The following is a 17057-nucleotide window of genomic DNA, read 5'->3' as shown; positions in this document are numbered from 1 at the left end:
CCGGCCCGCCAGTGTCCTGAACCCGGCCCACCCTAGGCCACACTGCCTCTAAGCCCAAATCCTCTGTGGGCTGGGCATGCACCTCTCCAGCCTTGCCCACCTCACAGGGTGGCTAAGCTCACGAAGCTCACTAACTTAACTGCATGAATGCCAGTGTGCTTGGAGCCCTTTGCACAGGGGTAGGCACCACTGAACACTGCCTTGCCCACCTCACAGGGCTGTTGTGGGATGCAAAGGCGGGCAAGTTCTACAGGAGCAGGGTGGGATGGGATCCCGGATGGCCGTGCCAGCTGCTCCTTTCCTCCAGTCCCGCCCCCTCTGCTAGCCCCGCCCTTCCCCACACAGGTACTGCTGCTGGCCGCAATACTCTGCACGGAGGCTGTTCAGGCTTGCCGTGGGGGCGCAGATGGGAGCCGAGCAGCACAGCGCCGCCTTGCCCAGTGGGCCGGCCGCCTGCTGCTGCTGCTGCTTCCCTCTGCGGCATCATGGCCAGCCGGGCACAGAATCATCAGCCGGCGCTGGAGAGCATCGGAGAGGATCCTGCTCGTGCTGCTGCTCCTTTTGGCGCCAGCGGCTTCCTAAGGATGCCTGCTTTGGCATAACCTCTGCAGCGTTCAGTGGTGCCTACTCCTGTGCAAAGGGCTCCAAGCACACTGGCATTCATGCAGTTAAGTTAGTCAGTGGCGTAGCGTGGGTTGTCAGCACCCGGGGCAAGGCAAGTAATTTGCGCCCCCTAAGCCGTGGATTTGCGCCCCCTAACCCTAACCCCCAGATGTTGCGCCCGGTGCGGCCGGCCCCCCCCTGCACCCCCCATGCTACGCCACTGAAATTAGTGAGCTTTGTGAGCTTAGTCAGGTTTCCCACCCCAAAGGCTGTAATTCCCTGTGTGCTTACCTGGGAGTAAGCCTTATTGAATTCAGTGGGACTTACCTCTGAGCAGACATGCATATGATTGTATAGATGCATTATGGATGAAAGCCTCTGTTTATTTACTCAGAAGTAACTGCACTGCTTTCAGTGGATTTACTCCCTGGTAGGGATGGCTGAATCCGTCCATTTTGGTGTCTTGTTTTTGCAATCTTACTTTCAGTTCTCCACATTTCCACATTAGTGTTCTTTTAATATATTTTTCAAGAAAATGTACTCTTGAAAATTTGTCACCATTTTAGTCTGTGTTTCTCCTAAAATGCACATTTTTTGTATGTTGTTTTGCCTAATACATCCTTGCAAAGCAATTATCTGCAATAGTATGCATAAGGTACTTTCACCAATATGCAAGTTTTGGAGTCACCTTCAAAGGTAGAGAAGCAGGACTGTTTATTTCCACAGTTGGGAATATTTGTATTGTATTGTTTTTCCTGTTTTTTGTGCACTACAAATAAAATATGTGCAGTGTGCATAGGAATTCGTTCATATTCATTCATAGTCTGGCCCCCAACAGTGGCTGAAGGACAGTGAACTGGCCCCCTGTTTAAAAAGTTTGAGGACCCCTGGGTCAAACTAACACCTTTCCAAGAGCGCGGGGGTGTTCATGTGACACACCTACACACTGCAGCTGACACAGTCAATCACAACGCTCTGGTATATGTGCTGATTGGATCAGATTGCAGCAACAGCTGCCGCTGTCCTTCAGACAAAACAACTTCACAACTTCGGTGCAAATTGGTGGTGGTGGTCTTCACGCACCTACTTCTCACGTAAGTCTTCAGTCCATGGGTCGGATATACACATACACAAATTGGTTCGAGGCATGGCCTAGTCCCACAGTCTGGGGTGAGGGTAAGTGGACTTTTCCTGGCTTAGGGGGGCTCACCATACCTGCCCAGTTCCTACAGACTGGAGGAGTAGCTGCCAGGCCTGGGTTTCCGCTGCTCCCCATAGGAAGGAGGGGCTGGGAGTCCCGCTCCAGGAGGGGCTGTGGTGCTGGGGAGTGACTGAGGGTTGGGACCAGGAGGCTGCGCTTTCCGGTAAGGATGGCCGTCCTATTGCACCCATAAGGAGGATTGGGGAGGATAGGAGGGAAGGGCACCCTTGAGCTTGATGGGTGAACATGTCTACAATAGTGCCTACTCCAGATTATTTTGTACCCTAGGCAAGGCTAACTACTTGTACCCCTTGCTGCTGAAACAACAGACTGCTTTGCAAGGCTGGGATCAGTCCAGTGCTGTCTCGAGAATAAACGAACTTTGGTTTGGCCTGATCTCGGTCTCAGACTCCTTCTTCTCACAGACCAATTGACCCTCTGGGGAAGATCCCTGGGGCAAATTTGTTCAACATGCTATGAGGCCAGCGGTGGTGGCCACGGAGAGGCAATAGGATGCTTCCTTGCAGCTACCACTGCCCTCACCACTGCTCAGAACAAGTGCTGGCTAATCCTCCTCCCAAGCTTATCAGCTGCAGCGCTGGTGAGAAAAATAGGGACATCCCAGGATCAAATCAAAAGCCAGGATGGCTTTTGTAATTCCAGGACTGTGCCTGGAAAATAAGGACACTTGGAGGTTACGTAATTATGACTTTATATACTTTATAAGTTTTGTTTTCTCTCTAGCTGGTTTTTGTGCTGTATGAATTGTTCGTGATCTTATGCTTTTTATGGTTTCATACTATTTTGTTGTAGTATCTGTTAGTACAATTTTTCTATTGATGGTTTTAAATCAGTTATATTCCATTTTATTGATATTAATATACGGAATACCAGAGTACATGGTTATTTGGGAGGTATATGAAAGCCAAAATATGAAACGGTATTAAAGAAAAGCTCCAAACCTCCCTTGCAGGCTATTGAGGGGCCCCTCTATACTGGAGGGCATTTGCGGGTGTGTACTGCAGCGTATCACCAGAGTTTTATGAATCACCTTCTTAGGAAGAATCTGTATAGAGTTTAGGAGACATATAAAAATTTGCTGGAAAGGAAAATACACCTATGGCTATCTCCTATTGAGGCCATTACAATCAAGACAGTGAATAAGGATGGACAGTGGGTAACTTACAGGAAATGATTGTACTTTACGGGAGGAACCTAAATTGAAATCAGTGGAAGATGTAAGGAGCCATGTTACGGATTGGTTACTATAGGTAAAGGTAAAGGGACCCCTGACCGTTAGGTCCAGTCGTGACCGACTCTGGGGTTGCGGCGCTCATCTCGTTTTACTGGCCGAGGGAGCAGGCGTACAGCTTCCAGTCATGTGGCCAGCATGACTAAGCCGCTTCTGGCGAACCAGAGCAGTGCACGGAAACGCCGTTTACCTTCCCGCTGAAGCAGTACCTATTTATCTACTTGCAATTTGATGTGCTTTCAAACTGCTAGGTTGGCAGGAACAGGGACCAAGCAACGGGAGCTCACCCCGTCGCGGGGATTTGAACCGCCAACCTTCTTATTGGCAGGTCCTAGGCTCTGTGTTTTAACCCACAGCGCCACCCGCGTCCCTATAACTGCTAGGTAGGCTTGTCTAAATAAGAATGTCATCAACTGGCACTGAAACTAATACTGTGAAGGCGCCTTCCCCTTATCAACATGCAGGGAGTTCTAAAGTATCTCTGCCACCACACCAAACCTTTGAGTTCTTACATGTACATTGTGGGTATTATGTGGCACCTGTAAAAGTGTCAGTTCCACTGATCAGAGTGTTCTAGTGGACCCATATGCTGAAGGTGATATTTTAGGTGAAGGAGTGTGGAAAATGATTTTTGGTTTTATAGATGAGTTTCAGGCAGTGGGACCAATTGTGGACGCTTCATTGCATAAGAAAGTGAAATGCAGAGTTAGTTTCTCTGGAAGGATGTGGAAATGCTTAATGCTGAATAGCTTTTACCTTACAGACATTTTTTCATTCCCCAGTCCCTTCACATTCTTCTGCCATCCTGCAGCCGCCTCTCAGCTCAGCAAAGCCAGACACTCTGGATCCGTTATGGCCCCAGCACCACCATCCACGAACATAGAAGAGGAAGTCTTGTGCCCCATCTGCAAGGACCTCCTGACAGACCCCGTGACCTTGAACTGTGGCCACAACTTCTGCCGAGGCTGCATCACCAAGCACTGTGAGGTACGGGATGAAATTGACATGGGGGACTGCAAGTGTCCCGTCTGCATGGACAAGATCCAGAACAGGAATTTCCGCCCCAATTGGCAGCTGGCAAATGTAGTAGAAAGAATCAAACTCCAGAGAAAGGAACTATGTGAGAAGCACAAAGAAAGACTCCACCTGTTCTGCAAAGAAGATGAAGAATTCGTGTGTTTGGTTTGTGAGCGATGCCCAGAACATAAATCACACACTGTGGTCGTCAAGGAAGAGGCTGCCCAGGAATACAAGGTGGATTTTTTTTGACACTTGCTAACACAATCCTTTCATATCTGTATGTGTGCATGTGCAAAATATGCTTTCAACATAGCTGCAATGCAAACATAAATTGCTAATCTGCACCTAAATGAGAATCAAAAATTTGGCCCCATTTCTGTACTATTCAAAACAAAACAAAAACTTTGTTCTGCTTCAAAAGGAACCTTTAAAAATGTGTTTTTGTTTTCAAGAGCACAATTTTTTTTGGACTTGTGCAAAAGGGCTCCTGTGTAGTAGTAGTAGCAGTAGTAATGCTGTGTAGTTTTTTAAAGTTGATATTTTATTTAAAAATTGTCAAATATAAAGCAGTAAATTGATACAAAAAGAAAAGAAAACATAACTGTGTACAAGGGGAAAACATTATATAAATATATACAAAAATATCCTAACCCGTATGTATGTATGTACAGTATGTATGCATGCAGTAAGAGTAATGAAATGGAAGTTCTCATATGAATCTTTATTTTAAAATGTACAGCAAAAAACCAAGAAACTGCCAGAACTGCTATATTATTATTATTATATTAAATTTGTATACCGCCCTTCATCCGTAGATCTCATGGCAGTTCACAACTTCAAATTACAATATAAAACTCACAAAATATCAAAACAAGAACAACAAACAAATAATCCCCCTTACACAACACATTTTAAAAGGCATGTCAATCAGCCCAAGGCCTGGTTGAAGAGGAACCTTTCCACCTGGATCCTGCAGAGAGCCTTTGACAGACAGGGAGCCACTGCAGAAAAGGCCCGTTCTCATGCTTCCACCCTCCAGACCTCTCGAGGAGGAGGCTCATTAGGAAGGACCTCAGAAGATGATCTCGGGGTCTGGGTAGGTTCATATGGAAAGAGGTAGTCCTTGAGGTATTGCAGTCCTGAGCCGTGTGAGACTTTATAGGTCAAAACCAGCACTTTGAATTGGGCCTGAAACTACCGTAATTGGTAGTCAGTGCAGTCAGGCCAGGATTAGCGTAATATGCTCAAAACGTCATGCCACGGTGAGTAACCTGGCTGCCCTGCACTAGCTGAAGTTTCTGAATCATCTTCAGAGACAGCCTTACATATAATGCATTGCAGTAATCTAACCTTGAAGTTACAAGAGCATAGACAACAGTAGTTAGGCTGTCCCTGTCCAGAGAAGGGTGCAGCTGGGCCTCCAGCCGAAGCTGATGGAAGGCACTCTGGGCCACTGAGGCCACCTGAGCATCAAGTGACAAGCAAAGGATCCAGGAGTACCCCCAATCTACGTATCCACTCCTTCAGAGGAAGTGAAGCCCCCTCAAGAGCAGGCCTCTGCCATGTGCACCTTACCCGGCCTGCTCCACCTCCCACACCACACCTCCCCCACCCGGCTCTCTTCTGCTCCCTCTTTCAAGGCACATCCCAAAGAGATCCCTGGTTTACACACAATCACGTTAAAAACAGTTCAAAATAATAACAATAATAATAATTATTATTATTTTATAACGTTTTAGATAGTTGGGGCCAAAACAACAAGACCAGGGGCAGGTCCTGCAATACTCAGCTGCGACTGTCCAGAAAATCTAATAGTAGGGCCCCAGGCACTAGAAGTAAGCATAATATTAAAGTCAACCCCTGATCCCTAATCAAAACTGAGACTTTTTTTCTCTTTAGACACTCATCTGTGGTCACCTGGAGCATCTGAGGAAAGAGAGAGAGAATATTCACATTTATAAAGCAAACATCGGAAAGGAAAGCGATGAACTGCTTGTAAGTATCACCATTACTACAAAGGGGACAAGTACTGGAAGCACCAAGTCATGATATAGAAATCTTGCAACAGAGAAATCCTGACTGTTTTACCATAACATTTTAAATTAAGATAAAAAATATTCCTTCTAGTAGCACCTTAAAGACCAACTAAGTTAGTTCTTGGTATGAGCTTTGGTGTGCATGCACACTTCTTCAGAAGTGCACAGATGTGTATCTGAAGAAGTGTGCATGCACACGAAAGCTCATACCAAGAACTAACTTAGTTGGTCTTTAAGGTGCTACTAGAAGGAATATTTTTTATTTTGACTATGGCAGACCAACACGGCTACCTATCTGTAATTTTAAATTAAGGTCTTTCTAAAGACGCTTTCCTCCTCTTTTCCTTCTTCTTCCTGCTTCTTGCAGAAATTAACAAAAACTGAGAGGCAGAAGACCATGCAGAAGTTCAGACAACTGCACCAGTTTCTGGAAGAACAAGAAAAGCGTCTGCTGAATGAAATAGAAGAGATGGAGAAGGAGATCACAAGAAGAAGGGAGGACCACCTGGCTAGACTCTCCCAGGAATTCTCCTCTCTTGAAAGGAGCATCCGGGAAATGGAGGAGAAGAGTCAGCAGCCAGCGAGTGAACTCCTGCAGGTGAGACTGTGGCAGGAACAGCCCAAAGTTCCTCTCTAAGGGTTTAACCACACTTACGTTTTGCTGCACTCTTTCCAGGCACAGGGCAGTGCTTTCCCAGTCCCTACCCAAGCTTTTCTCCTAAGAAAGAAGAGGAGAGCGTTAAATACATACATCTAATTTACAAGTCTGAAAGAGCCACAAAAGGTAGACCTCCAAAGAGATTTGCTGATGAATTTGCTAAAGCGGCAAAAGCTGTAACTGCTGTTAATAGCTCCAAGAAGGTATTTGAACCTTCAAGCTTCCAAGAGGTCCAGGCTTTGGAGCGAAGGATGCTGAGCCATGGTTAACTGCCATGAAGACTGAGCTTGATTCCTTAGAGCGGAACAAAACATGGGAGCTAGTTCCAACAGTTCCAGGGATGAAACTGCTTGGAAGCAAATGGGTATTCAAAGCAAAAACAGATCAAAACGGCAAGGTAGTCAGGCACAAAGCCAGATTGGTAGCCAGAGGTTTTTCACAGGTACCAGGAGAAGACTACCACGAGACCTACTCACCCACCGTGAGATAGGAGAGCTTTGGCTTATGCTCAGACTTGCTGCAGAAGAGAATCCACATGTTTCTCATCACAATGTGAATACAGCATTTTTGTACGGAACCTTAGGTGAATCACTTTATATGCTTCCACCTGATGGCGTACAGGTAAAACAGGGATTTGTTTGTTCACTAAAGAAGTCCCTATATGGTCTCAAGCAAAGTGCACGATGCTGGCACTCTAAACTCACTGAAGTGTTGTTTTCTCTGGGTTTTCAGCAAGGTAAAGCTGATTCATGTGTATTTGTCAAAAAGGAAGGGCAAAAGAAGCTGTATTGCTTGTTTTATGTTGATGATATTCTTTTCTTTTGGAAGGATGTCAAAATGTCCAATAGCGCCCTAGCTCAACTGAAGGAGCACTTTGACATGAAAGATCTATCTTTGGAAATAGAGAGAGACCAAGATAGCAATATTCTAGTACACCAGTCACAGAAAATTGCTGATGTGTTAACCAAACTAAACCTGATGGATGCTAACCCTGTAGACACACCGATGACAACAGGTTATCAGGTAGATGATACTGAAGAAGCATTTTCTGACACAACACTGTACAGAAGTGTGCTAAGCAAACTAAACTTCATTGCCAGATGTTCAAGACCTGACATTGCAGTTAGTACTAATTTGCTAAGCAGACAAGTCAACAATCCTACTGTTAAGGACTGGAAAGCTCTGAAACGCATTGAAAGGCACTATGCACTACAGACTGAGATTTAACAATCAGAAGTCTGGAGGTCTTGAGATATATGCTGATGCGAGTTTTGGAAGTGACACTACAGACAGGAAAAGCACGTCTGGAGTTTGCTATATGTACAACCAGGGTCTATTTGATTGGCCGTGCAAGACGCAAACAACAGTAAGCTTAAGTACTTGTGAAGCTGAACTGAATGCACTGTCTTATTCACTTGTGGATTGTGAATGGTTATTACAATTGTGTAAAGACATGAGAATTCCTTTCAAGTGTCCAATCCAGGTTTATCAGGACAACAAAGCATGTTTGGCTTTGTTGACTTCTGAAGGTTGTAAGCAAAGCACGAAGCACTTGCAATTGAAGCTGCAACATGCTAGGGAATGTGTTCAGAAAGGACTCGTAACGGTGTCCTACACGCCAGGTAATGAAATTCCTGCTGATTTATTGTCCAAGGTTGTTCCGAAGGATCAACACGGTACCTATGTACAGAAATTGGGTTTGTACTGAGATTGTACATAACACACTGCCCAGTGGTGTTTACAGAAAGGGGGAGGATGTTAGTTTCTGTTTGTCACTGAGCAGTGCTTTTGGAGTCACAGGACTCTGTTTACATTCCAGGGATTCCAGGCTATTGGAAGTCTCACGGGAGACAGGTTTCCTGTTCTTTGTTCCATTGTTTGCTCAGTTTCCTCTCTGCTCTCACAGGGAGAGGATGTATTTTTCTTTGCTCTCTGCGTAGCTTAGTAATAAAGTATAGCATGTAGCCATAAATCTCATCACTTCCGCGTGCTGTTTTGGATTCTCTGCTTTGATGTGCCTGAGCCTCATCAAAGGCTCAGGTCGTTAATTATCGTCGGGGGCAATTCCGAAGGCTCGGCCGGAGGAAAATGAGCATTATCAGCTCGGTCGAATACAGATCCCAACAAGGAGGAGGTCAGGTAGAATGGACTGCTGTCAAATGGGGCACAGAGTTGGTGCTTGCATCTCGTAGCAGGAGTATAGCGAAGGGAGGGCAAGAGAGGCCTTAGCCCCAGGCACATGATTTTGAGGGGGTGCGAGCCAGGCACCCCTCACAGGGATCCCACACCGCCTTGTGCCAGGGGTCTTGTCACCATGCCCCTGCCCCCCCCCCACGGAATGGCAGGGTTGGGGGGAAGCACTAGCCAAGGGCTGCATCAGAAACCTGATATGGAAAAGTGGGGTAAGTTAAAATCATCTTGGTTAGATGATCCTTGGAATCCCTTCCAACACTACAATTCTATGATTCTATGAAAATCAAAGAACAATGCAATAAGCATGACAATACTGCCAAGGTTTTTGGTTTTGTTTCTTACTCTTCCTCTCTCGGTTGACTTGAGGGAATTGAAAAGCTGACAGAAAAGTATGGATAATTTTATTTGGCAAAGGAAGTTTCCCAGAGTGGATAATGTTAAAATGCAAACTGTCCCACAGAAGAGAGGATTGGCAGTACCTGATTTAGCTAAGTAGTGTGAAGCTGTTTAGCTCACTTTGTTAAAGTTCAGGATATCTCAGAAAAAGGAACTCTTTCAGTTGGAACAGTTATCCATAAATTCCCCAATGGCCAAGATAGTAGGGAAACCTGGGAAAGACAGAGGAGAGCTCATGAATTTTCATCAGAACATTTAAAATAAAAAAGAACTGAACTTAAGATTGGAAAATAATGGAGAGAAACCAGAACTGTTAGATGCATCCATACCTATCCAAAACTTTGGCATATGCTAGGCAGATTCACCCCAGAGGGCATCCATTGCAGGGGCTGATGGGTCTTCATTACAGGGCCTGTGCTGGGCAGTGAATTCCATTCTGAGTTTCCTCTTTTCCCTTCTAGGATGTTAGAAGAACTTTGCAGAGGTAAGGGGATCCTGCTCAACTCCATTAATATCACTCCCTGAAACTTCACAGGTAAACTGGGAAAGAATATAATATGAAGATAATAAAGAGGAATAGAAATGAAATGAATACTAATGATAATACTGCACAGTATCTAGATTTGCCACACCAACAGCAAACTCCGTGATGGCTGCCCCACTCAGTCCCACACAGACACCTGTCCCATGGACCATCTGTGGGACTGTTCCACAGAGTCCCACACAGTTACCTGTCACCTGTGGGGCTAAAAACGGGTAGTAGAAGTTGGGGTGTCTACCATGTTCCTGAACATATCCAAGTTGCAATATATAACTTCAAGGTGTCACTTGATGTTGTTGTTTAGTCGTTTAGTCGTGTCTGACTCTTTGTGACCCCATGGACCAGAGCAGGCCAGGATAGAAGGAACATTTCACTTTTGTCAACAACAGCCATCTTTATCTCCTGCAAATATTTCTTGCATGTTGTAGCCAATGCAGCTGAAATGGGGAAAAAAACTGAGCAGGGTGGAATCCCTTGACTTTATTTTATTTCTCCATTTGAGTAGATATAAGTGAAGTGATTCAGACAAAGGGCTGCTCCTTTGGCCCTCAGTTGTCTGGCTTTGGAGTCCCTAGTAAGGAGGAATCTTCCCCCTCTCTGTGACTCCATTCCTCTCCCTCTCCCTCTTGGCATTCTACAGTTTCTTTCCTCCTCTCAATTGCTTTCTTTTGCTGCACTGAGAAATTCTGGATTTGAAATGGGTTAGCATGTATTTTTCCCATCAGGTGTGAGCGAAGGGGGACATCTGAAAATTCACTGACTTCCCCACTAGAATTGAAGAGGAAATTCTCAACATTCAGGGCTGCAAATCCCTTTCTATATGTTGAGATGGAGAAAATAAAAGGTAATGAAGAATGGCTGCAGGGATTTTATTAGTCCAAAATATGTTATGAAGTGAAATTTTTCTTGCAAAATTATTTGAGTTATAAAAGTCTATTTCTCAAACTTTATATTACTTTGCTTTTTCAGATGCTCTGTTACCCAGATTGCTTCAGAAAGGTAAATTTTGGGTTAAGGATCAAATTCAAGGTGGGGTTGGGGACTGGTATTTTATAATTGGACTGTTAATTGCCTCTTTTGCTCTATTCTAATAAAATGAGTAGTCCACATACCCAAACCATCATGTTTATTTGAATGTAATGTGCACCTGTTGTGTATTGAGTCAAAGGATTTTATATCTGTATAATTATTGTCTGTATTTGCATTAGGGTAAAGTAACTGCCTTTTGGTTCCAGAGGGTACAGCTACTATTGGTTCATTTAAGCTGCTGTATTTGGATCCTCTGTCTTATTGGTTCCCTCCAAAAGGCAGGACTGTGATTGCCTGATATTGTTCCCTCCAAAATGTATCCTTTCTTGCTAGTTCCCTGTCCCTATAAATGTAGCTTTCCTCTCCCCAGTCTTTAGTCTTGTTGCTTTAATAAAGAAGTGTTACTAGAGAACTGTCTCCAGCATGTTATATCAAGAGAGCTGAAATCACAAACCCCACGTCACAACAACTGGCGACGAAGGTGGGATCCGGAATGCTGAGGAGCGGTTAAACGCAGCCCTGCCTCAGAGTCCGGATTGCAGCTAAGAACAAGACTCACTGGCCAGCTGAGAAGACGACCCTGCCCACAGGACAATGGAGAGTCCAAGGGTATTGGAGCCCTTCCAGCCATCAGAGCCCCACACGTGGGAAGACTACGTCGAACGCTTCGAGTTCTTCGCAGAGACTCAAGGGATCACCGATGCCAGCAAAAGAAGGGCCACATTCCTGAGCTACTGTGGGCCTGAGACCTTCAAGCTGGCCAAGGCATTGCTTGCTCCAGCGAAGCTAAGTGAGACATCTCTCAAAGATATTCTTGCCTGCCTAACAAGCCACTTGGCGCCTACTGAGACCAAGATGGCCCGGCGGATGGAGTTTCATAAGAGGCAGCAGCATACTGGGGAGTCTGTATCTGCATTTCTAGCTGAACTGCGGAAGCTCGCTCAGCACTGCGACTTCCAAAATCTGGAAGAGACTCTCCTGGATCGGTTTGTCGGTGGTCTGAGCAGCAAGAAAGCCAGAAGACGCATCGTGGCTAAAGAAGAGGTTACCCTTGCTTCAGCCTTGAAGGAGGCCACCGCCACAGAGAATTATGAAAGAGAGGAGCTTGATGCCAGTCGCAAGGCCCCTAAGCCACAGATAGAAGTTGCGCATGCCATGGACGAGCTAGAGGCTACTCCGAGCCAGAGCCCAGTCCGTGGGGTCGAGTCAGTGCGTCAGGCCTGCACAGTGCACAAAGATCACCGAGGCAGGTGCCCAGGTTGTGGCGGAAACCATGAGCGGAAGAGTTGTCGTTTCCGGGATGCTATGTGCCGGACGTGCGGGAAGACAGGTCACATCGCCAGGGTCTGTAGATCGGCGGCGTTGGGAGCGACAGGAGCACCTAGACTGGAGCATCGCAGACCGCCCACAGCAACCCATTTTCTAAAGGACTGCCACTACGTAACGGAGATCAACGGGAGGGTCGTGCAGTTCCCAGCGCAAGGCAAGGCACACGTCAAGTTGAAGATTGAGGGTCAGCAGTGCGACATGGAGGTGGACTCCGGATCTGGATTCACTATCGTGTCGGACCAGACCGCGAGGACATTCTTCCCCAGGGGTAAGTTGCCCCCTCTGGAGCCCTTCCCAGCAACCTTGCAGTCATACTCAGCGGGCCGCATCCATGTTATGGGAATGTGTGCTGTGAGAGTACAGTTCCAGGACAAACAGGCTGTACTCAAACTGGTGATTGCGAAGGGCAGTCGCCCCAGTCTCCTGGGCACTGACTGGTTCCCCGCCCTGGGACTGAGTATATCAGGGCTTAATTCAATCCAAACCTGCCCTGAGATGAGCGAGGCATTATGCAAAGAATTTGCTGGTCTCTTTAATGGAAAACTGGGTTGTTATAAAGGGCCCCCAGTTGACTTCGAGTTGGACCCTGGGGTGGCCCCAATCCGACTCAAACCAAGGCGAGTGCCATTTGCACTGCAACCCAAGATCGAAGCAGAGCTGGATAAATTGGTCAAGCAGGGAGTTCTCTCACCCGTGGACTCTGCTAAGTGGGAGACTCCAGTCGTCACGCCCCTTAAAGCAAATGGGGAAGTCAGGATCTGTGCAGATTACAAATGCACTATCAATAAGGCACTCAGGGGAAACTCATACCCCATTCCAGTCGTATCACATCTGTTGGCTAAACTGGCTGGGGGCAAGGTGTTCGCCAAAATTGACCTGGCACAAGCTTACCAACAGCTGCCAGTAACCCCACAATCAGCGGAAGCACAGACTATTGTCACACATAAAGGGGCGTTCAGAGTTAACAGATTACAATTTGGAGTTTGTGTGGCCCCAGGGATTTTTCAAGGGCTCATGGAACGCCTGTTAAGAGGTCTGCCGGGGGTCTTGCCATTTTTTGATGACGTTTTGATTGCTGGAAAAGACCCACAGGAACTGGTTGCGCGTGTTCGTGCAGTGTTGCTCAAGTTCAAGGAGGTGGGGTTGCAACTGAAAAAGGAAAAATGCAGTGGATTTCTTGGGGTTTAAAATTGATGCATCAGGCATCCACCCCACAGATGCTAAGATTAAGGCCATCATCGAGGCACCACGACCACAGAACAAGACGGAGTTGCAGTCATTCCTGGGACTTATTAACTTTTATCATTCGTTCTTACCCCAGAAAGCTTCGGTAGCTGAACCATTACATAGACTGTTGCAGAAAAAGAATGTGTGGCGATGGGGGCAGGGGCAGCAGAAGGCTTTTGACTCCTTGCGAGGAATGCTGAGTAGCAGGAGCGTCCTTGCTCATTATGATGACTCAAAGCCGCTGGTCCTGGCATGTGATGCCTCTCAATACGGCCTGGGGGCTGTGCTGAGTCATAGGGAACTGGATGGGTCGGAAAAGCCCATCTCTTTCTATTCTCGTACGTTGTCGCCCACGGAGCGCAACTATGCTCAAATTGACAAAGAGGCGCTTGCAATTGTGGCAGGAATCAAAAAGTTCCATGATTATGTGTACGGTCGCCATTTCTACATTGAAACGGACCACAAGCCACTGTTAGGGTTGTTCAACCCGAACAAACAAACGCCACAAATTCTCTCCCATAGAATGTTACGTTGGTCTATATTCCTGAACGGGTTCCAGTACACCTTGACCCGTGTGCCGGGGAAACGGTTGTGCCACGCTGATGCGCTGAGTCGATTGCCCCTTCCTGGCGGGAGCACTGAGGATCCTGCTCCAGCGGAGCACATAATGATGCTGGAAACACTTCCGGGGGCTCCTGTAACGGCTACTGATATAGCTGAGAAAACGAGGAAAGATGCTGTTCTCTCCCGTGTGCTCACTTGGGTGGGGAGGGGGTGGCCAGGTGGTCCGCATGAAGACAAATTCAGGCCTTATGCGACTAGGCAGCACGAGTTGTCCATGCATAAGGGTTGTCTCCTGTGGGGAGATAGGGTGATCATCCCAGCACCACTGAGAAACAGGGTTCTTGAGACGCTTCACTTGGGACACCCGGGAATGGTCAGGATGAAGTCGCTAGCCCGATGTTATGTGTGGTGGCCTGGAATGGACCAGAACATAGAACAATGGGTACGAACATGCAAGGCATGCCAAGAGGTGCGGCCAGAAGTGGCCAGAGCACCAGTCTACTGGTGGGAGCAGTCCATATCTCCCTGGAGCCGGCTGCACTTAGATTTTGCTGGGCCATTCCAAGGAAAGGTCTTTTTGGTTATCGTTGATGCATATTCCAAATGGTTAGAAGTGGCAATGGTCCCTAGCATGGCATCAGCTGCCGTAATCAAGGTGTTGAGGCAGCTGTTTGCAACCCACGGGTTACCTGAGACCATTGTATCAGATAATGGGGCAGCTTTTGTATCCCAAGAATTCAGGGCATTCTTGGCTGATAACTTCATAAGAGGGGTCACATCCGCGCCCTTTCACCCATCCTCCAATGGGCAGGCTGAGCACATGGTAAGAACAGCCAAAGAATCCATCGCGCGCTTAATGGAGGGTAACTGGTCAGCTCGCATCGCGCGAATGTTATTTTTGCAGCATGCGACGCCGTGTACCGCGACGGGCAAGTCGCCAGCTGAGCTGCTCTTGGGTAGGAGACTGGTAACGGTGCTGGATTATGTCCACCCGGATAAAATGCCAAACTGTAATTCAAGAGCAACCCCCCAGGCTGAGACTGACACAACAAGGTATCTTGCCCCTGAAGATCTGGTCTGGGTGAGGAACTATTCACGAGGTTCACGGTGGGTGGCTGGTGTGGTCACCCGGGCTAGTGGACCTGTGTCCTATTATGTGACCTTGGAAAATGGGCAAGTGTGGAAGAGACATATAGATCAGCTGAGGCGCCGGGCGCTCAGCAGGGAGGAGCCAGATAATTCTGTTGGGATACTGCCAGGGAGATAACATCCATCTGAGCCCCCAAGCCGGCTGCCGGACGATCCATCGATCCCTGTAGCCACGCAGATCCAGCAATTAGCGACACGAAGCCTCAGAAATAGATGGGCTGCATTCCGGGGCTCGTGCACACTGTTTATCAGCAGAAAACACAGCCAGAAAGCTTGCACCGCAGAAGAGCATAATTTACAGACTTTATTTAGCGTTGAACAGAACAAAAGAAAACATGACCGTTCTGAGTCAGCGTCTCTGACCGACTGAGAAAACGAAAGGAATAGCAAGCACAAACATCCTGTGAACAGGACATGCGCAGACTTTGTGACTCACAAAGCCTGCTCCCTTTTAAGGTGGAACGGAAATATCCTAACATCCTCCCCCTTTCCGTGTAACCTGTAGTACCTGTGGTTCAACCCAATTGCAACCTTTGTACATAAACCTTAAGTTGTTCCCTGTTAACAACCTTAGATAACAGATCAGCAGGAATTTCATTTCCTGGCATGTAGGACACACGAATCAGTCCTTTCTGAATACACTCTCTTGCACGATGTAGCTTGATCTGCAAGTACTTGGTTCTCTGCTTGCAACTCTCCGAGTTCAGCAAAGCCAAACAAGATCTATTGTCTTGATACACTTGTATAGGACATTTCACAGACACCCTGATGTCCTTAAACAGTTGCATCAACCATTCACAATCCATGAGTGAAAATGACAGAGCATTGAGTTCTGCTTCACAGGAACTTAGGCTCACTGTTGTTTGCTTCCTGCACAACCAGTCAAACAGGCAGTGGTTGTACATGTAGCATACTCCAGAAGTGCTTGTACCATCCGTGGTGTCACTTCCAAAACTTGCATCAGCAAAGATTTCAAGACCTCCAGTCTTCTGACTGGTGAACCTCAGCCTGTAGTGCACGGTCCCTTTTAAATAGCGGGCTATGCGCTTCAGAGCTTTCCAATCCTGAACCGTAGGATTGTTGGCATGTCTGCTAAGCAGATTACAGCTTACAGCTATGTCAGGTCTTGAACATCTGGCAATGAAATTCAACTTGCCTAGAATGCATCTGTACAGCGTTGTGTCAGAAAACGCTTCAGCAGTACTGTCTACCTGGTAACCTGTCACCATCGGTGTGTCTGCTGGGTTTGCATCAACCAAATTCAACCTGGTTAATACATCAGCAATTTTCTGTGTTTGGTGTACCAGAAAATTACCTGCTTGGTCCTTCTCCACCTGCAGAGAAAGATAGTTGGATACCTCACCAAGATCCTTCATGTCAAAGTGCTCCTTCAACTGAGCTAGGGTGCTTTGGTAAAAAGACTGATTCTTCCAAAACATCAGAAGATCATCAACAAAACATAAACAATACAGTTTGTTTTGCCCCTCCTCCTTGACAAACACACATGGATCAGCTTTGCCCTGGTGAAAACCTAGAGAAAGCAATGTCTCAGTGAGCTTGGTGTTCCAACACCTGGCACTCTGCTTAAGACCATATAAGGATTTCTTGCTAGTCCCCTGTCCCTATAAATGTAGCTTTCCTCTCCCCAGACCTTAGTCTTGTTGCTTTAATAAAGAAGTGTTACTAGAGAACTGTCTCCAGCATGTTATATCAAGAGAGGTGAAATCACAAACCCCACGTCACAACAGCACCGTTATGGTCAAATTACATTGCAGAAATTAGGGTGCCTATTATGTTTGATTGCACATTTACATTCACCCGCAAATACTTTTTTTGGTTTCAAGGTGTTGAAAATTGAG

At 46.7% G+C, this 17057-nt stretch overlaps 1 protein-coding gene and 1 long non-coding RNA gene across 2 annotated transcripts in view; both read left to right on the top strand.

Annotated features, from left to right (window-relative positions):
* The first annotated feature begins 546 nt into the window (after positions 1-546).
* LOC308581396 lies at positions 547-1397 on the top strand. The gene is made up of 2 exons (XR_014005050.1): positions 547-690; positions 847-1397. It is a non-coding gene; the product is annotated as an uncharacterized lncRNA (long non-coding RNA).
* A 283-nt stretch (positions 1398-1680) lies between these two features.
* Positions 1681-17057, top strand: part of LOC308579773 (uncharacterized protein) — a 34828-nt gene continuing 19451 nt past the window's right edge. Inside the window, exons 1-7 of the mRNA XM_081180706.1 lie at positions 1681-1697; positions 3839-4310; positions 5976-6071; positions 6480-6710; positions 9821-9843; positions 10626-10744; positions 10870-10899. Coding sequence (XP_081036832.1) covers positions 3909-4310; positions 5976-6071; positions 6480-6710; positions 9821-9843; positions 10626-10744; positions 10870-10899 — 901 coding nt within the window. The 5' untranslated portion in view covers positions 1681-1697; positions 3839-3908. The remainder of the gene's footprint in view (positions 1698-3838; positions 4311-5975; positions 6072-6479; positions 6711-9820; positions 9844-10625; positions 10745-10869; positions 10900-17057) is intronic.

The sequence above is a fragment of the Podarcis bocagei genome, assembly GCF_964188305.1.
Source record: "Podarcis bocagei genome assembly, chromosome: 2".
NCBI lineage: Eukaryota > Metazoa > Chordata > Lepidosauria > Squamata > Lacertidae > Podarcis > Podarcis bocagei.
Note: the sequence above shows the minus strand (reverse complement) of the source record. Positions and strands in the feature narration are given on the sequence as shown.